The 20,609-nt window shown below is 45.1% G+C and overlaps 1 protein-coding gene across 8 annotated transcripts in view; it reads right to left on the bottom strand.

The window, feature by feature from the left end:
- DGKH (diacylglycerol kinase eta) overlaps positions 1-19,445 on the bottom strand; it is a 189,029-nt gene extending 169,584 nt beyond the window's left edge. For 3 of the 8 annotated variants that reach the window (XM_084876537.1, XM_084876530.1, XM_084876531.1), the window contains exons 1-2: positions 18,230-18,392; positions 10,775-10,978 (exon numbers count right to left, since the gene is read on the bottom strand). In XM_084876537.1, coding sequence (XP_084732663.1) covers positions 10,775-10,966 — 192 coding nt within the window. In that variant the 5' untranslated portion in view covers positions 10,967-10,978; positions 18,230-18,392. Of the gene's footprint in view, positions 1-10,774; positions 11,000-18,229; positions 18,393-18,503; positions 18,810-19,208 lie in introns of those variants that run through there. The other 5 variants (XM_084876534.1, XM_084876532.1, XM_084876535.1 and 2 more) reach the window with 5 other exon arrangements.
- Positions 19,446-20,609: the final 1,164 nt, after the last annotated feature.

The following is a 20,609-nucleotide window of genomic DNA, read 5'->3' as shown; positions in this document are numbered from 1 at the left end:
CAAACTCAGCTGCAGTGTTATCATTTGTAAAATTCTGATAAATTCATGCCACTGTTAGATGAGATCATGTATATAAAACTGCTGTGTAAGCAATAAAATCTAAGTAGAAAGGTATTTTTAAATTTCTGACATAAATGCTTCAAGCTTATGTAAAAAGGATTTATCATATTGAACTAGAGGCCCGATGCACGAAAATTCGTGCACTCAGGTCTCTCAGCCTGGCCTGCGGCCTCTTGCAATCTGAGAGCCCTCGCTCCTTACCGCCCTCCTGCTCCTTACAGCTTGGCTCGCTGCTCCTTAGCGCTGCCTCCGAGGCGGGAGAGGCTCCCGCCACCACTGCTGCACTTGCAGCCCTGAGCCTGGCAGCTGGCTGAGTGGCACTCCCCCTGTAGGGGCAGCTCCTGCATTGAGCATCTGCCCTCCAGTGGTCAGTGAGCATCATAGTGACCAGCCATTCCTCCATTCAGTCGATTTGCATGTTAGGCTTTTACTATATAGGATTATATTCCAGTGGTTTGAAAATGTCCTGGTATTTAAACAGCATGGTGAGAAGATTAGAAATTCCATTTGAGGTTAACATGATAAAGTTAATCTTATTTCCTTCTTATAAAACAAGAGCCTAGCAGCCATTTTGTTATCTTCATAACAAAAAGCACAGGGGAGGAAATTGTTACCATATATGTTCACTTGAAAAAATAAGCAGCAGTCTAAAATAGAAACAATGTACATTGACACTACATCTCATAAAGCAGTGAAATGAAGGCTATGATCAATAATGGTTACTGATAATGTTAAGCCACTTGTCCAAAGTCAAAAATACAAATGTATATTCAAGTAACAAAATATTCACAGTGAAAAATACTGGGTCCCCAACAAGATGACACAATTTGCCAAGGGAAAAATGTAATGTTCTAACATGTTGTGGTCTTTTTTAAAGGTCTATTTTTAGACTAAAGCAAACTCTCTTTAATTAAAACCTTCGCTTATAAACACATTTCCTGAGTAAGTAAAGCCTAACAGATCCAATATGAGGGAAGCACTGTCCCCTGGAAACAGAGAGGAGCCAGGAGTCGTTTACAATGGCAGCTGCATAGCTTCATTGAACCTTTGACCAACTCCCACCACGACAGCAAACACTAAGCCTTAAACTGAGTGAAAGCTTTCTAAACTTAGATACTTCCGAATAATGCACCTTAAGTTATATGTAAAGGTTTAATAAATTATTTATAACGTCTCTTATCTTTAATATTAGGATATCATGCTTAACCGGATAATCAAAATGGAAAGAAAGCTGTTATACCATATATTACTGTAGCAAGACTCAAACTTTCCAGTCTATATTTAGTTCACATTAAAATGGGAGCAAAGACGCAAACCAAGCTAAAAATAAAACGTTCTACAAAGATGAGATTTTTTAAATGGATTGAAATCTAGCTTTATTTGGTCCCTAAAATGTTGATGGTATTTGGCAGCACCTTAACTGCACCGTGCTCTGCAAACCTAATTTCCTGTCACCTAGAAAAGGGGTCAGCAAACTGCCTCGCATAAGCCAGACCACTGGGCCGTATCCTTCTGGCACCTAATTTTGTAGTCACGAGCTAAGAAGGTTTTTACATATTTAAATGGCTTTTAAAAAAATTTCTTAACCCATGAAAATGTTACAAATTCAAATTTCAGTGTCCTTAAAGTTTTATTGGAATGCAGCCCCACTTACTTACTGAAGTACAGTCTATGGTTGCTATGACAACAGTAGAGCTGAGTAGATTTGACAAAGACTCTCTGGCCCACAAAGTTACAAATATTTGCTATGTGGCCTCCATAGAAAAAGTTAGCCAACTTCTGCCCTAGATGAATGTTACTCTTATTTTTCAAGACATCTTCAAGCTTATCACCTATCAAAATGTGAATGTTCCGCCGAAACCGGTTTGGCTCAGTGGACAGAGCATCGGCCTGCGGACTGAAGGGTCCCAGGTTCAATTTCAGTCAAGGGCATGTACCTTGGTTGCGGGCACATCCCCAGTGGGGAGTGTGTGGGAGGCAGCTGATCAATATTTCTCTCTTATCGATGTTTCTAACTCTCTGTCCCTCTCCCTTTTTCTCTGTAAAAAAATCAATAACATATGTTTTTTTAAAAACACAAAACAAAATGTAAACTTTCCTACTTGCTTCTCATTATCATACTGCGTTTCTGAACAATAAACCTTTCACTATTACTTTATTTCCATTTCTTAACCATCTTCTGGCCATGTCTTGCTTTCTCATCCTCTTGGAACCATTATTCCACCCAGAACTGTGGGTTAAAGTTTTAAGTAATTCCTAATCTATGCTGTTTCTGTTTCAAATGCTGGATGTGAACCATCAGACTCACTAATGGGCTGCCACCTACCATTTGAAAAACTCTGAGCAAGTTTCTTCTATTCCATTTTTATGATATGATAAAAGATAATGTTTTAGTTGCACAAACTACATCTCATAAGGCAGGGAAAAATACAAATCAATATTTCCAACTACTACTTCATCATAAAAATACAAGAGTTTGTTCATACATCCTTCAAGTTAATTTAAAACTGAGGCACTAATGGAATGCAGCCCCACTTACTTTGATTATTCTTTTCTCTATTTTTACATTTTTTTACTTTGAGAGTACATTTATTAAAGCTGGGGACAGTGAAACAAGGAAGGGCCTAGGATAGAAGCAACAGGAGAGAGCCTGGGCTGGGCTGCTGTGGCTCCCTAGAACGTTCTGGGAAAGACGTGACCAAGGCAGGGCTGCTGTAACTCACTGGGGAGTCAGAGAAAAGGGGGCCTTCGGGGTAGGTTCAGGGAGTTAGTCCAGGACCAGCTGCCACTGCCCATTGCTCCCCTGTTTACAAGTCTGTGGGTCCCTCAGAGTTAAGGAGAGCATGCCTGTGGGGAAAGAAAAGGGAGAAGAGCATGCCAACTGCCCTTTTCTTAGTGGGCTTAACAAGATGCCTTAATGGGCGTATAATGTTGCAAAATTTAGATTCATTTATGTATATTCAAAATTAACTGTGTGAAGACATAAGTGTCAAAAAAAAAAAAAGAGAGACCTTAATAAATCCAATTAGGAGGTATTTTTGATACATGACACGAGTCAATGTCATTGAGATGGTTCCCAACCTATATAATAAAAGCCAAATATGCTAAGTGTCCGGTCGTCTGTTCAACCAATCAAAATGTAATATGCTAATGATATGCTAAGGCCACTCAACCACTCGCTCTGATGTGCACTGACCACTAGGGGGCAGACCTTCCAAACAGTAGGTAGCTTGCTATTGGGGTCCAGCAGATCAAGTCTGAGTGATGGGCCAGGCACACTTTGGAGCCCTCCCACAGGCCCTCCCTAACTGGCCAACCCCCCACATCCCTCCCTGGCCCTGACTGTGCACTTGTGGAATCCCTCGACCTGGCTGGCGCCCACTCAGAATCTAGATCCCTCGGGGAATGTCGGAGAGCCGGCTTCAGCTCAACAGAGGAACAACCAGTCGCTATGATGTACACTGACCACCAGGGGGCAGACATTCAACTCAAGAGGTCAGTGTGCTCCCTAGTGGTCAGTGCACTCCCATAGGGGGAGCGCTGTTCAGCCAGAAGCCAGGCTCACTGCTGGCGAGTGCAAGGGCAGTGGCAGGAGCTTTCTCACCTCTGCAGCAGCGCTAAGAATGTCCCACAAGAGCTCCCGGACTATGAGAGGGTACAGGCCGGGTTGAGGGACACCACCACCACCACCACCCCCCACCCCCCCAGTGCACAAATTTTCATGCACCGGGCCTCTGATTTGTTTATATTTAGCTTCTGATGGGTGAATAATCCTAGTCCATAAACCCAACCAAGGTTCCTCCAGCCATTCCCTACAAGATGAAAGGCTACCGTATTCATGGGTGAACAAAAGCATACAAAACCTCCTTCACATTCATATTCAAAATCAAGGTGGTCTGAGTTTGTATCAGCGTTGTTTCAAAATGTCTCCTTCTCAGGAAATACCTGTGAAATCCTCTACAATCATAAATCAAAATGTAAAATCAACCACCTCAGGACAAGATTAAGACTTTAGGAATAACAACCAAGAGTAAAGAGAGAGGGAGAGAGAGAGATGGCAGTTTACAGCTCCCTTTGGCTTCTCCACATCAGCATTATTTCCACTTTTGTATAAAACTGCTTTTCTTTCCCTTTGGGGAAACACAGGCAGCCATAAAACGATCTGGTGTTAAGCGACTGGGTACCTAGGTGAGATTACTAAAATTCCACTAAGCTGATATAAAGGAAGGAATCAAATGAGAAACAGAAAAAGATAATAGTAGAAAGGACACCAAAGACAAAGAAACCAGAGAAAAAGTGGGAAATGGAGAAATATATAATATGGAGATGTAAGAAGGGCACTAGAAAGTACATAAGCCTAGGAGAGGTGGGGTTGGGATGGGAGGAGGGTCGGTAGTAAAAACACACAAACAAAAGGGACATATATAGTACTTTCAACAATAAAGATAATTTTTTTTAAGTACATGAAGATTTTATTAAACCAAACTAATTTTAAAAGCATGTCTGTCTACCCTGTGGACCAAAGTGTCTCAGGTTCAATTCTGGGTCAAAGGCACATACCTGGGCTGTAGGTTGATCCCCAGCCCTGGTTGGGGCAGGTCGGGGAGGCAACTGATCAATGTGTCTCTCTCACATTGATGTTTCTATCTCCCCGCCCCCCCTTCTTCCTCCCCACTCTTTTCTATTCCCTCTTTAAAAAAAAAAAAAGGGGGGGGGGGGGAATATTCTCAAGTGAGGATTAAAAAAATAAAAATTTAAAAAGCATGCCAGTCTTAATTCCTTAATTCGTTGCTTAAAAAGTCATCATATCCACTGTGTGTGTGGGGAGGGCGGGGGGGGGGCGGGGGGGGGGGGTGGGAAGAAAAACACCTTGAGATTAGTGTTGTCCTAAAATAACCCCTATTTCTTTCCATATAGAACTAACTGGTTAATTAAATGATGATATACCATCATTGGGTCGAACCATATGAAGTTTCCCATTTTCAACCAGTTTTTCCAGCTTTATTGAGATACAAGTGACAAATGAAACTGTATATTCTTAAAGTGTACAATGTGATAATTTGGTAGACATATACACCGTGAAATATTACAACTAAGTTAATTAACACATCCATCGCCTCACCTAGTTACCTTTCTGTGTTTGTGAGAATGCTTAAGATATATTCTTGCGGGAAGTGGCCCGTTGTCTCCACTAGCAGAGAGGTGTGGACCAGGGCCGGGAAGGCTGGAGACCTGGAGCTCTGGCAGAGGTCAGAGCTATGCACCCACTGGTTAGTGGAGACAATGGTAGCTGAAGCAAGTTCCACCTTTTCTAAAAAATATATTTTATTGATTTTTTTTTTTTACAGAGAGGGAGAGAGAGAGGGATAGAGAATTAAAAACATCGATGAGAAACATCAATGAGAGAGGATCATGGACCAGCTGCCTCCTGCACGCCCCACACCGGGGATGTGCCCGCAACCAATGTACATGCCCTTGACTGGATTCGAACCAGGGACCTTTCAGTCCACAGGCCAACGCTCTATCCACTGAGCCAAACCGGTTTTGGCAAGTTCCACCTTTTATTCTTATGTTAATCTTTGCTGACAGGCTATCACTGAGCTATTACTGGAATTGCCTGCCTAAGGGCTATGGGTGTATCCCAAACCTGAATAAAAGGGATGGCAAGGCCAGAGCCAGGCGGAGTCCTTCCTTGGGCTCTACCTGGCCCCCAGTTTCCAAAATATTATTTCTTGTCTTGTCTCTTTCATTTGTGCGTGGTCTCCTCCAGAGCCCGAACCCAACCCTGAACCTTAACCCTGAACCACGTGGAACGTGGGACACTAGCATATTCTCTTAGCAAATTTCAAGTACACAATACAGTAGTATTAACTATAGTCACTATGCTGTACATTAGATCCCCAGAATTTACTCATCTAATAACTGAAATCTGTACCCCTTGACAGACACCTCCCATCAATCACCATTCTACTTTTACCACTTTTGGCTTACTGAAATAGCAACTGCACTTAGTAGTTCAAGCTAACATAATGGAATACTTTGCCATCATTAAAAAGAAATGATTCTCTCATCACTATGTTTCTCTCTCTCCCTCTTTCTTTCTCTGTGAAATCCATAAAAACATAATTTTTAAAAAAGGAAATGATCTCTATATTATATCTTCAATCAAACAAGACGCAGTATATGTATCAAATGCTCCCATGAGTATTTTTAAAAGAAATATGGGTATGTGCATAAAAATTTTCTAGAACCACACCAAAAAAAAAAAAAAAAAAAAAAAAAGCCCTCTGAGACAGTGGCTAGAAGTTCTGGGGTGAGAAGGAAACTACTTTTCACTGGGTATCCCCCGGTCATCACATAACCTCTCCCACTCTGGACACTTTTTAAATGCCACATTACACTGTTTCTTCACTGACATTCAAATTATTTAAAACATTAACCAGTATTTACATCAGAAAAACACTTCTAATAAGGTAATTACTAAACGTTAGTGGCCTTTACTTACTCCAAACCCAAACTAGATACCAAATAGCTTTATGACCCTAAGGATCTTAATGGCAACTCAGGTAAGTACTATGTTTTAATAATAATATCCATACACGCCGGGACCGGTTTGGCTCAGTGGATAGAGCGTCGGCCTGCAGACTGAAAGGTCCCGGGTTCAATTCCGGTCAAGGGCATGTACCTTGGTTGCGGGCGCATCCCCAGTAGGGGGTGTGCAAGAGGCAGCTGATCGATGATTCTCTCTCATCGATGTTTCTAGCTCTCTATCCCTCTCTCTTCCTCTCTGTAAAAAATCAATAAAATATATATTTTTTTAAAATAAATAAATAAAAATAATAATATCCATACATATAAAGCATTATATGTACATATATAATATGTACAGTTACTCATTTAAGAAGTTTTTTATCTCTACCTATAATTCACTCTGCTGTAGGCCCTCTGAACATCTATACATAAATGCTTTATAAAGAGCATATATATGCAAACATATATAAGCCTAGGTATATGTGCGTAGGGTAGGTTAAGGTGACCAGATGACCTGATTTTTAACAATTTGTCCCGCATCCCGCATCCCGCATCCCAAATTGGGACTTTTTTAAAATGTCGCGGGAAGTGGGACAAAATGTTAAAAATCGGGACTGTCCCGCCAAAAGCGGAAAGACTGGTCCGCCGTAGGTATGTGTACATGTACCACATACACCATCCCAAGCTGTTACTCAACCAGGGTCAAAGATGCAACTAGTAATCACAACCTGTCAGACCCATTGGTCTTTTGGTCTGTCTTCAGGATGTAGGCAAGAATTGCTACTGCTGTCTTAAAAACCTTTAGGCCTTGGGCTAATCCTGAGCCTCATCTCCAGGATCTCCCAATCTTACATGTCTGTGGAGGGGATCAATCTAATGTCTGTCTTTTTCTAAAGATCTTTTCCCTTAACTATTATCTGGATCATAATTAAAGACTGGGAACCAATATTAAATTTAGCAGTTCTCATTCTATGAATTCCCTCACTGCCCTCACTCACTTCCCTGAGAATCAGTAAATGTGCTGAAAAAATGTAACTTATGAGATTTGTAGCATATATGAACAGTCTGGATTGGGGAATGGGTAAGGCAGGAAGGCTGAGGCTTTGGACCTTATCTCAGGTGTTTGTATATAAGGCAGTTCTAGGACCTTATCTCAGGTGTTTATATATAAAAATGCTGATTAACTTATATGTTAATCAAACAAAACCTCATTCACAATCATTTTCAGCTAGAATAAAATGCAGAATTTCTGAAATTACATACATTTTGGGATATTTAAAGAGCATTTCATTTAATGATCACTAATGATCTATATTCACAACAAATGTATGTGCTCAATATTTTTATCAGAAAAATTAAATAAAAAGCTTAACAATGTGCTTTGTAAAATTTAGTTTCAATAAACATGCTTTACTCCAAACCATAAGTAATATAGAACTTAAATAATGCAATCTTAGTTATCACTATGAGTTTGTGAAATCTACAAATTTTAATGGTACTTCCAATAAATTTGTTGTTTGACTTTACTCACTTCAAATTAGAACCATCTCTAAAGTTTCTTTCACACTGTATAAATTTACTGGATAATCTAGATATAAATACGCAAGGAATTTTTATCATTAATATAAATATATAAAACATATTCTTTTTTAAAAACCTGCCATTTTTTCATTAACAACTTAAGAACTTCTTTAAAAATTAAAAAAATTAAAATTTCAAATGATAAAGGCACTCTTAGGAAAGTTCCATCTTGTTTAGCTTTAATCTTCTAAAAACATATTAAACCCCACATTCTTAATTTATCACCAGTGATATAAAATTCAAGTGTTACTATTAAGAGGAATTACGAAATGTGCTCTTAAACATGACTAAAGCGGTCCTTTACTTTTTATTAACTGCCATGTTAACATTTGTTGTGTGCTTACACTTATTTTAGAAAAAAAGGAGGTAAACTAATAAAACATTAGTCCATAGGCACATAATAAAAGTTAGATATTCATATAGGGCTTTACTGACCTTAGAAAACAAATTTTCATAAAAATATAGAATAAATTAACTTTTGCAAATTTATTTTTAAAGAACACAGATCCAATGATTTTATTAAATTTAAAATTTATATTAAATTTATAAAGCTCATTTTTCAAATTTCTCTCTAAAATTTTCCACTGAAAACAAACTTTCCATGTGATTAATCAAAACTAGAATCTCTATATATATTAGAATCTATCCCCCCCACTGGCCGACCCCGATCAGCCCAAATCAGAACTGGGCAAGATGGCCCTGATCAGCCCTATCATCGGCCAGACTGAGAGATCTCACCTGTGCACGAATTCCTGTATAATAAAAGGGTAATATGCAAGTAGATCAAACTGCAGAACAACGGAACAACCAATCAAAGGGTAATATGCTAATGATACGCTATAGCTGCTCAACTGCTTGCTATGATGTGCACTGACCACTAGGGGGCAGATGCTCTGACCAGTAGGTTAGCTTGCTGCTGGGGTCCAGCCCATCGGAACTGAGCAAGATGGGCTAGACACTCCCTAGAACCCTCCCCAATCCTTCCCTGGCCCAATCATGCACCGGCAGGGTCCCTCAACCTGGCCTGCACCCTCTTGCAATCTGGGACCCCTAGGGGGATGTCAGAAATCCAGTTTCAGCCCAATCCGGCATGCCACTCCCCTTGGGAGGGCGCCAGAGGCAGGGCTCATGGCTGGTGAGCGCTGCTATGGCAGCACAAGCCTCTCCTGATTGGGACTGACTGGGTGCGAACCCGCAGCAGGCACAATGGGGCCAGAATGAGCAGGAGCAGCAGGTAGGAGCTGCAAGTGGCATTGGACTGAGTTTCAGCCCAATCCCTGCAAGCCACCCAGAGGTACCCCACCTATGCCCAAATTCATGCATGCTTCTAGTATACATATATATAAAAGGCTAATATGCTAAGTGTTCCTCCGCCTGGTCGCTATGACACACACAGACCATCAGGGGACAGTCGCTCAATGCAGGAGCTGCAGAGCTACAGTGACTTGGCAGCAGCAGTTCTTGGGTGACCCACCCTGTAAACAGAGAGGAGGGAGCCCAATTCCTCCTGGAGCTGTGCAATCCCACCTTTGGCAGTGGGTTATGTTGTTGCTGGGGTACTGTCACCCTGAATCTGGTTTACTGCACACTTGCGTTTGTGTTCCACACCCAGTACAACAGCAATTTTGCCCTCTAGGACCCCTCAAGGGATGTCAGAGAGCGGGTTTGGACTCGATCCCCGCAGGCCAGGCCAAGAGGAATCCTGCTCACTCTGCAGCTGCCCTTTGAGCCCAAGCAGTGCCCTAGATGCAGCTGGCCAGAGAAGGACCACAGGAGGTTGGCTCCAGGGCGTATCCAGCCCTCTTGCCCAGTCCCGCTCCACCAGCCACCTTCTAATTAATTTCCTTTCAATGTGCACGAATCCATGCACCGGGTTACTATGTATATAAATAACCATTCATTGAGTCCTAAGCATTTGTTATGTATATGTTCACGATCAAATTAAAGCTCTCAACCATGAGCTCTCACAGATCAATAGTACCTGCTACATAAAAGAGTAACATGCTAACCTCCATGTAATACAAAGAGCTTACTCTTCATTATTAAAAAATAGCCATGTGGTATGTTGGTAAAATTTGAACTATGCACTTAGCAGGAAACTACCAGGAGAAAAATCTGGCCTGCAGCTGGGCATGGAGACAGCTGGGTGCATCGTCAACTAGTGTTGTCGCTGGCCTTCTTCCAAACCACAGCAGAAGGCAAAGGGGCTGCCGCATCACCTGCCCTCTCAGAGCGGGTCCGGCCAGGGGCAGGTAGCTTCCCCCTGAAGACGAGGCCCCGCAGCCCTGGTTCCTTGGCCTGCTTTCCTCTTACTGAGCAACACACACACTCTACCAAACCTTTGCTAGGCAGGGAGGGCAAACAAGGAAACATTTAAGTTCCCTGCTGGGAACTCTCAACAGCGCCTCTGCTTTTTCCCACGCTCTCGCCAGCCGAAGCTCTGTCTCCTGCATCTCAGCCCCCAGCTCTCCCGAGCAGCCCACCTCGGCGGCAGGAGGAATCCCTTCCAGCTGCGCCCCGCCAGCCCCGCGGCCCCGCCCCCTGGCTCCCCGCGCCCCGGGCGCTCTCCTCCCCGCCCCGCCCCGCCCGGCGGCCGCCTCACCTTGGTCCGGAGCTGCCCCGAGGTGGACACCTTGCGGATCAGTTTCTGAGGCCCCTCCTGCTCCGCTTCGCTGTCGGACGAATCCTCTGCGGGCCCCGCCGAGGCGGCAGCGGGGGTGGCCGCGGCGCTGGGCCCGGCAGCCGTGCCGCCCGCGGCCCCCGGGGGAGGGTGCTGGCCGCCGGCCCCGGCCATCCTCTCCGGCTCCTGCGGGGACAGCACCGCCCGGTCAGTGGGTGGGCGCCCGGCCGCCTCTCCCGCCCCCACCGGCCTCGCGAACAGGGCCCGCGGGGCCAGGTGCCCCCCTCCCATTTACCCCCCACTCCCACCCCGAATCCACCCCCGGCGCCCCGGAATGGACCGGCGCCCTGACCCAGGATCCGCGCAGCGCGGGCAGAGAGGCTGCGAGTGGCAGCGGGAACCGGGCAACCTCCCACTTCCCCGGGGTCCGGAGTCCCCGGGAGGGACGCGAGCGCCGCGAGGACAAACCTCAGCAGACACAGACACACACAGACACACACAAAGACACACACACACACACACACACACACACACACACACACCCCAACTCCCGGCAGCGGCGATGCTCCTTCCCGGGCTCACGGGCAGCAGAAGCACGAGTGGCCCCTGGAGAAGAAAGGGAACCTAGATTCCTCCGACTCCCTGTCCCTGGGGTGCACCCTGCCACCTCCGGGACTCGGAATCCCCCTCACCCCTCCACCCCCGGAGACGGAGGGCCCCTCCGCACCACCGCCCTCAGCCTCCCTCCGAGCCCCGCACCTCTCCCGCCGCGGCCGCCGCCGGGCCCCGTCCTTCCTTCCGCGCTCCCGACCCACCGCGGCGCTCAGTCTGCGGCCCACCCCCGCTCCCATCCGGTGCGCACGGAAGAGAAGGGCATGTTCCGGGAGGGTCCACTCCGCGCCGGGAAGTTTTCGGTTCAGAAAGAGCGATTCCCTTGGCTAACAGGAAGCCGGGAAGGACGCGGAGAGCGCGCAGGAACAAGAGCGGACACGCAGCCCGAGAGGAAAGAATGTACAAGAAAGGTCCTAGCCCAAGCGCTCCCCGCCACTGCCAGTTAGAAAACAATGCACTGGGGCCCTGTGAATGCCGGGGCCCGAGCACAAAACAGTGGAAGTCCTGGGAGGGCCACTCCCTAGCCCGAACCAGCGCAGGAGGAAATGGGATCAACAGGCTGCAGCCACCGCTCAGAGCTCAAAACTGGTCTGGAGCGCACACCGGGGAACAGCAGCCTTCGGGGCGGGTCGTGCACGCACAGCTCCAAAGCACCGGTGCAGGTGTGGGAGGCTGGCAGCTCTTGGGGGAGAAAATACAAAAACTTCAGATTCCTCTTGTCATCCACAAAAATTCCAAACTGGTGTTAGCTAAATTTTAAAGTCCAGGGGGGGGGGGTTGTGGGTGGGGGGAGTTCCCTGCCAGGCTGTGGATTCCCTTAACTCTTCAGTAAAAGCAATCTAAGGTGTTCTTGGGCCTTCAGTACCCATTGGTATTTTTTCAGTTGACATGGCCTATTTTTTCAGCTGATACATCCTTTAATGGTAGTCCAAACTAGGATTCTATTGGGGTTTTTTTCGTTGTAATATTACTCTCAATATTTGATTGCTGTGTCAAAAAATTAACAGTTCTAATAGTTTTTAAGAAACAATGTGTAATCCCAATACATACACATTATAGATGAAATTCATTAAACTTCAAAATGTGCTGGTTTGTTCCAATCTTCAAAGACAGGAGATTGCTGACATGTAATATGAAGTGATAGAGGCTACCTCTCCAGCTTCAACTGTCCTCTTTAGTCAGGGAAGGAGTTAGGCAAAATACACTTTGAGACCTTCTGAAGGTAAATATGTAATTCTGTATCGACAAAGAACATTACTGTAAACGGAATTCTTTAAGAGAAAAATAATCAAAATAATGGCCTTTATCCCAGCCTAACCTTTGCTTGCTGCTAAATCCAATGATTCCTAGTAAATGGTCTTTTGAAAGAATAAACCTATTTCAAACCTTTTAATGTAAAGAAATTGAGGCCCAAAATCATAAGGTGGGACCAAAGTCAAAAATTATGATTGCTATTCTAATGTCCTAGTCACATTACAACACTATATAACAAAAGTTAATCTACTATGTTTCTAGTCATACTTTAAGATTTCAAGTTTTATATAGTAACATTTTTCCAGAATCCAGCCATAGAGAAAGTGACTAAACTGAAAGACAACTGTTTAAGGCCCATGCCTATTCATTCTGTGATCTTAAGAAGAAAACTGAATACACTTCTCATTGATTCAAATAGTTATAGCTTAAAGATACTTATAGTTTTAAACCGGGCCAGCCTGGCTAAGCGGCTGAACATCAAACTCTGAACCATGAGGTCAGGGTTCGAATCCCAGTCAGGGCACATGCCCAGGTTGTGGGCTTGATCCCCAGTGGGGGGCATACAGGAGGCAGCCGATCAATGATTCTCTTTCATCAATGATGTTTTTATCTCTCCCTTCCTCTCTGGAATCTATATAAAAAACTATTTTTAAATAGGTTCAAGTGCAAGCGCTGGATAATTAATACCTCAAAGTAAAGGTATTCATAATTTCATGAAAATGTAGCCTCAGTTATCCCTGCCCTTCAAAAACTCCTATAACAAGTTCTAAAACTTGGTTGTGACTTTGAGAGCACAGCCAGCCTTTGCCTGCTCATGCTAATAAATGATCCCTGCTCTACAATTTCTCTAGCACATAGAATGCTGAGCGATAATACTGTGTAGGACTGAATGTCGCTTTATTCCACAAAAGGCATCTTATGAAAAAAACATCTTTTCTTCAATCATTTCTACTGAAGACAATGTTTCAAGTAATCCCTAATTTAAGGTACCTGACCCACTAGCTTCTCAGGTCTTATCTGTAAATTAGAATTTTCCAGAATGAATATTCAATCTGTATATTGTATATCTGCAATGCACTCCAATTCCCTTAAAATATAACAGCAATGTCAAGAGCTCAATATTTTCAACCATTTTAATAATAGCTCAAAATAGCAACTGAAATAAATTTCAAATATGTGGTATATTTCATTATTTCTTTAATTTACAAGACTTCTTTGACTTTTTTCCTCAGTGTTTTCAGATTTTCAAACAATTTCTTAGACTTATCTTACATATTTCTTTTATTGTTGCTACTTTGAAATCTCTGGAACGTAACATACCACAAACACAATATTAAAAATTTGGACATAAGTCATGTAGACACTGCATTCAGGATGAAATGGAAATAAAAACCACCACTAAATTAGGTTTTTACTGATAGGGCTTCCTGCCCCATTTAAAAAAAACAAAGCTATTATACTGAATGTATATAAGGAACAGCCAATTCTCATGCCCATACCAACTTTATGAATATTAGTATATTACAATTTATAAATATTTTGAATTATACTGTTGATGGCTACTTATAACCAAAGAGGTTTAATATATTTTTGGGGTTTTTAAGTCCTGTATGTTTTATAGCTTTATCTTAAATATTATATCATAAACATGGAGAAGTCTACATTTATATCTTAAAGAACCCAAGTAGGCACTTTAAAAACAGTCATGTTTTAGGACTCCCACTCCTAACCAATGGGAATCAAGCAGAGAACACTGAGGGTTGCACAAGCATAGGCCTGCTTTCATCCAAACTTCAGAACTACTTCTCTCATATGCTATCTGTTACATATTTAGAATTTGGCATTCAAAGCTTTAGTAAAAATTGCCTTAATTATTACCTGAATAAAAAAAGATTGAAATTAATTATGACATCAACTGCACGTACGTATGGCCAGCCTGTACCTTAGGTAAAAACCTTTCTTCATCTAGATCTAATGCATACATATTAATGCATACCTCTCATTTAAATTTTGGCCCTTTTTCCTTTGAAACTCTTCCCTCCGAATTTTCTGTTAGCTCTGAATATCAGAGCTTATGAAACTAGATATAAAAGTTATTTGGAAATAAAAACAAGCCGAAACCTGTTTGGCTCAGTGGTAGAACGTCGGTCTGCGGACTGAAAGGTCCCAGGTTCGATTCCGGTCAGGGGCATGTACATTGGTTGCGGGCATATCCCCGGTAGGGGGTGTGCAAGAGGCAGCTGGTTGGTGTTTCTCTCATCGACGTTTCTAGCTTTCTATCTCTCTCCCTTCCTCTCTGTAAAAAATCAATAAAAATATATTTTAAAAAAAGAAATAAAAACAAAATTCATTAAACGTATCCTAGTATCACTTCATTGTCTAAGAACTACTTTGCAAATACTCCCAAGTTTTTTAACATTTGCCTATTAGTATTTGATTAAGGGTTGTTTAGCTAACTACTTTGTACCTACCTATTCCTGTCACCAAAATATTTTTCAATTGATTAGAAATTTAGGTAATATCTCTATTTCCACTGACTTGATTATATTCTGAAGCTAGCATTAAAGAAAATACACAGATAAATCGTATAGCTAGCAGTTTATTTACATGCCCTCACTTAACTAAATAAATTTCACCCTCAAATACAAGAATGTCATTAAATCCTACATCTGCCTCTCAGCTCATCATAGATACATTTCAAACAAGAAGTGATGTTCTCTTTACTATTACTCAGCATCAATTCCTAAGGTTATTTACTCTTCTGTGAATAGTTCCATGTAGAATCATAATATTATGTTTCAGATTCCACCAAAATAAGAATGACAGTAAATCCTTACATGTATGCTGTTATATGCAGTATGGGATAATGCAATAGGATCTATGTAATGTGAACATTGCCTGTTTGATATTGAATATACTATTATTAAAATTGTATGTTTTTCATAAGCATAAATGCATATGCTTTTATAATAAAGAATTAAAGACATCTATATTTGAATTCTAAAAGCAAATCCTACATTATAAAACCCTCATATGCAAATTGACCAAAAGATGGAATGACCAGTGGCTATGGCACGCACCTACCACCAGGGGGCAAACGCTCAATGTGCTCCCTGCCAAGGGCCATTTGTATATTTATAACTTCTCAGGGGGAGCACCGCTTAGCCAGAAGCTGGGTAAGGACTGGCAAGTGCAGCAGCGGTGGCAGGAGCCTCTCCCGTCTCCGTGGCAGTGCAAGCCGAGCAGTAAGAAGCAGGCCTAAGCCAGCAGTCGGACATCCCCCAAGGGGTCCCGGACTGTGAGAAAGTGCAGGCTGGGCTCGGGATTCCCCACCACCGGGGAATGTCGTGCACTGGGCCTCTCGTTTTAAAATAACTGTGAAATGGGTCCAAGTCAAAGTAAATTATTTTTAACCCAACATTTTTGAGGGTTCACAGATTGGGCTTCCGGAAATCTACGATTCCCCTAAAGTTTTATTTAAAAGTTACATGTATGGTGCATAGGAATATTTTTGGGTAAAACAGAGTCCATGGCTTCAATTGGATTCTTAAGAATCATTGATTTACCCTTTCAAAGTTCAAGGAAAGTTCAGGAATACCTGATTTTGATGACTTTTGTAAATTAAACTGATGTTTCTTCTAAGCTCTGAATAACTGAAATAATTAACATTTAAATATGCTACTCTTTCCCCCCCAAAAAAAATTATTCCTCCTTTTTCCTTATATATGTCACTTTTCAATAATTTGGATAATTGATCTTTTTTAACACATTAAATGAGAATTCCCTTTATTAGTTCTTAGACTTAGTAGTCATGGATGAATGGCCTGTTTCAAATAAAACCACTTTGTCAAAAGTATCATTTTTAAGCCACATACCTGAGATCTCTGAAGATGCTTTTTGCCCTATCTGAATGTAAACCAGGGTCTGGTCCTTCCAAGGCAACTGTAGTGGGACTCAAAATTCAATAAACTTAGGAGCTTTTTATACAGCAACATAATCTTTAAGTTGGTAATTTTGTATGGTCCGAGAATGAAGTTATAAATACACAAATGGCCCTTGGCAGAAAAAAGGTTCCCTACCCCTGATGTAAACCATGAGCACATATGAAACAAAACACTGTTTAGTTAAGACGTATACTCTGTGAGGATTTAAGGACTTGTGACTATGTTGTTAACTGCTACATGGAACACGGTGGGTGCTGGATAAAATATCTGTTGAATAAATAAAAGGCCTTCAGCGTTTAAAGAAAATAAATTTAACTTTTAAGGAGAGTCCTGCAATCTGGATAAAGTGTCACAATTCACTCACACATTTGTGTTAGGGCTTGAGTTTTAAGAGCTAATATATGAGCATTACATTTTTGTCATTTTTGAGATGTAAAACAAACAAACAATCAAAAAGTTTCTCTGTATAATTCTAGACACCAAAGTAGATCTGGCATCAGCACCCGAAAGTAAAATAAATACAACTGGGTAATTTTTCATTGGGATGGGTGATGGCTTAAAATATCCAGGTTCAAAAAGGACTTCATATAGGAGATTTTAAAAATAAAAAAGTAACAAAACCAGGTCAGTCCCTGAGTTTAGTTCTTAGTGATCTTTGATTTAGACTTCAAAACTAAATGGTATGTTTAATTTCGAGAACAATTTGATCTCCAGTGATAATCACAATAGAATCTAAGCAGATGGGCAACCTAACAACACGTTCAAATTGACAAAAGCAAAGACAGCTGCAGATACAGAAGGATCAGAGTCCAAGGACACTCACGAAAGGTCGGAAAGCAGGATCGTACTGAGGACAAAGGCGCAGGAAGTGTACGTATATTCGAAAAGAAAAGGGAGAACCAGCCTGGCACCTGAACCTAGAAGCTCTCAGCAGGTAGAGGGGGGGCAGCCAGAGCGGACACGCAGAGTCCCTGGGAAAAGAGCAACAATGCGTTGAAAACAACCACACGGTCGAGGTCAGAAATTTTGGACGAGGCTTTTCCAATAGGTTCAAGAATTCAGCTAAGATGGGAGTAGGCAGGGGATGGAGAGCCAAAACTCAATGCTAGGATCAAGGCAGCCCACAGAGGTTTGCAGAGCTCAGAGTGAGACGGGGATGTCGGGATGGGATCCCTGGAGGGTGGTGAGGTGGTTCTGACTGTCTCGGTGGGAAGAAAGAAGGAAGTTGAAGGAGTTAGAAGGGGGGAACCTCCTCACCCCGCCCCGTCTCCTCCTCCTCATCCACCCTCACACACAGGACACACGCATACACTACTTTCCATCCCTAAAATTACCCAACCTCCGCGTTGCATGCGCACCGAAATCGAGGTTAGCTTCCCGCGTCACCCCCGACAAAACCCTTGAACCCCAGGAAAGCCCGGGGCGCCAGCGGCCGCAGCGGGCGGAGGCGTGGCCCGGGCTGCCCGCTGCCAGAGCCGCCCGCGCGCCCGGCCCGGGGACCTGCCGCCCAGGTGCCGCCGGGCGCGGCCTCGGGAGCGGAGCCCGGTCCCCGCGCCCCGCACGCCGATCCCAGAGCCCGGGCTCCTGCTCTCCGCCTCCTCCCTGCCCTCTCCGCTCTGAAACCAACTTCCAAAGTTGAGAAACGGACGGGGCGCGGAGACGATCCTCCCAGGGCCGAGGTCAGCGGCCGCCCCTCGGGCAGGACCCCGGGCGGCTGGACAAAGGCGCTCCGGGCGGCGCGCGAGGAGGAGCCGGGGCGGCGGAGGAAGCGCGGCCCCGGCTGGGAAGCAGCTGGGGACCTCATCCCGGGCCATTTCCTGAGCGGAACCCGGCCCGGGAGGGGGAGGGCGGGGTGGGGAAAGGAGGAGGAGGAGGAGGGTGGGCGCGGGCGCGGTACCCACCGGTTCCTCGCAGGCCGGGCTGCCGGCGCCGGGCGCGGGGCGCACGTGCTGCGGCTCCATCGGGCCGGCCCGCGCCCGCCGCCGCCGGGGCCGCTGGATGCGCTTCCCCCGCCGCAGGCTTCCCGGCCGCCGCCGCCGCCGCCCCGGCTCCCGCCGGGGGCCAGCCACCGGCCCTCCCGCCGTCTCCGGCTTCCGCCGCGCTGCGCTCGGCCACCCCCGCCCCGGTCCCTTCCTCCTCCTCCTGCTCCTCCTGCTCCTCCTGCTCCGGGATCCAGCGCCGCGCGATCCGCTCTCCGCCGCGGCCGCCGCCGCCGCCGCCTCCCACGGCCGCCGAATCCGCCCCTCGCTCCTGCCCCCGCCCCGCGCTCCCTCCCCTTTTCCTCCCCGCTTCCCGCCCCTTCCCCGGCCGCCCCCTCCTCCCGGCCGGCCGCCCGGGGCGCACGTGACCCCCCTGTCAGGCCATATAAGGCACAGAAGCGAAAGCGGCCCCGGTGGTCACGGGCACCGGGCGCCCACGGGAGGCCTCCCCCCGCACCCACCCCGGGACCCGGCAGCGGGGAGCCCGGGCCGGGCCGGCCGGCGCGCGGGCGATGGGAGCGCGGGGGTCCGGAGCCCCTCCGGGCGCCCCTGCGCCCCGCTTCCTCCCGCCCGCTCCCCGCGGCCGCCAACTCCCCCACGCCGGCTGCTGGCCCGCGCCACAGGCACCTCCTTGCCTCCGGGCGCCGAAGCTCGGGCGAAATCACACCGGACAGGACCCGACCAACCGACACCGAGCAGTAGAGAAAACGCGCTCAGGGCCGCTCTGGAGCCGGCTGCGCCAGGGCGAGGTTATTCATCGTGACGTTAAAAAGATTGCAGATCGGTTAGTGTCTGCAAGTGGGGTGAAGCTCCAGCTTCTTTTTGAATTCATTTTGCATCATGAAGGGTTTCCTGAAAAGAAAACCCGCTCAGGAGTCGATCTGCCTCCCAATTCTGAGCACTGCATGCAGGCTAGAGAGAGAGGGGCTGGCTCGCAGGGTAGGCTCAATAGGTGGAAGTCACCTTTCCCCGCCCTTTGAAAGCGTGACAATAGCTTTTCCGATCATCTCTCTGGTATCTAAGTCTGTTTGGTTATTTCCTCTCCTGGACTTTCAAGGCCCTTTCCATCATTATCTTCCCACGGCCACTAATCATGTCAAAAATTAATCACATTTTTAAAACAAATAGAAAACACTTAGTTGAAACAAGTCTGCCTGCAGTCCTCACCACACAACCACACTCTTTGGGAGATGAATTCCTGTTATTAAATCTCACATCCACTTCTTACTCTGCCTTTCATTCTTCTTCCCTGCAACCCAACTTCTGCAGCAACTATTACACAGGAAGGAGGACCCTGACAAAGATTATCTGTGGCTTTGAAAATGTTCTAAAGCATTGGGTTTGGAGTTTGTGTTTGTTTTTTCAATTCTCTTCTCACTTATCCTATCTGCACCACTGGTCATTGGGGACCAGAAATTATCCTTGAAATTATCCCTTCCATTGGCCCCTGTGACAAATCAGTCTCCAAGTCTTTAACCATTTCTTCCCCGGCCCCGTTTGCCACCCCTCCCATGTCGGAGTGCCCAAATAGTCTGTCCTTGATCTGTTCCGAATGCTGCCTGGTCTATTCAGTCCACCCATGACTTCAACTACCAACCATGTGCTAACTCATAAATTCCCATTCCTATCCCAGATCTCCAGTTCTGGAAAGGCAACATCTTTCCAGAAATTTCTACCCAGACATCCCAGGGGCCTTAACCTCAGAAAGTTAACTGAAACAGAAGTTAACTTTCCTGCCAGTTGGCTTCTCTCTCTAGTCACATTCTCTCAGTAAAATGTCTCCACAAGCCCCCCAGACACCCAAAGGAGAAATCTGAAAATTGTCCCAGGGCTCCGCCTTCTTCTTCACTCCACATATTTCTGTCTCCTCCCCCCAGTTTCACAGCTCTTCCTGATTTCAGGTCCTTGGTTTCAAACCCCTGAAGCATTGCATTATTTTCCTTATTAGTCTCTGCCTCTAAGCTAGGGGCACCTCTACCCCTGCCATCTCTTACATTTTGAACTTCTAGAATACAACTATAAAACCAA

The sequence above is a fragment of the Pipistrellus hanaki genome (assembly GCF_964339955.1).
Source record: "Pipistrellus hanaki genome assembly, chromosome: 3".
Taxonomy (NCBI): Eukaryota; Metazoa; Chordata; class Mammalia; order Chiroptera; family Vespertilionidae; genus Pipistrellus; species Pipistrellus hanaki.
This window is presented reverse-complemented; position numbering and strand designations above follow the sequence as displayed.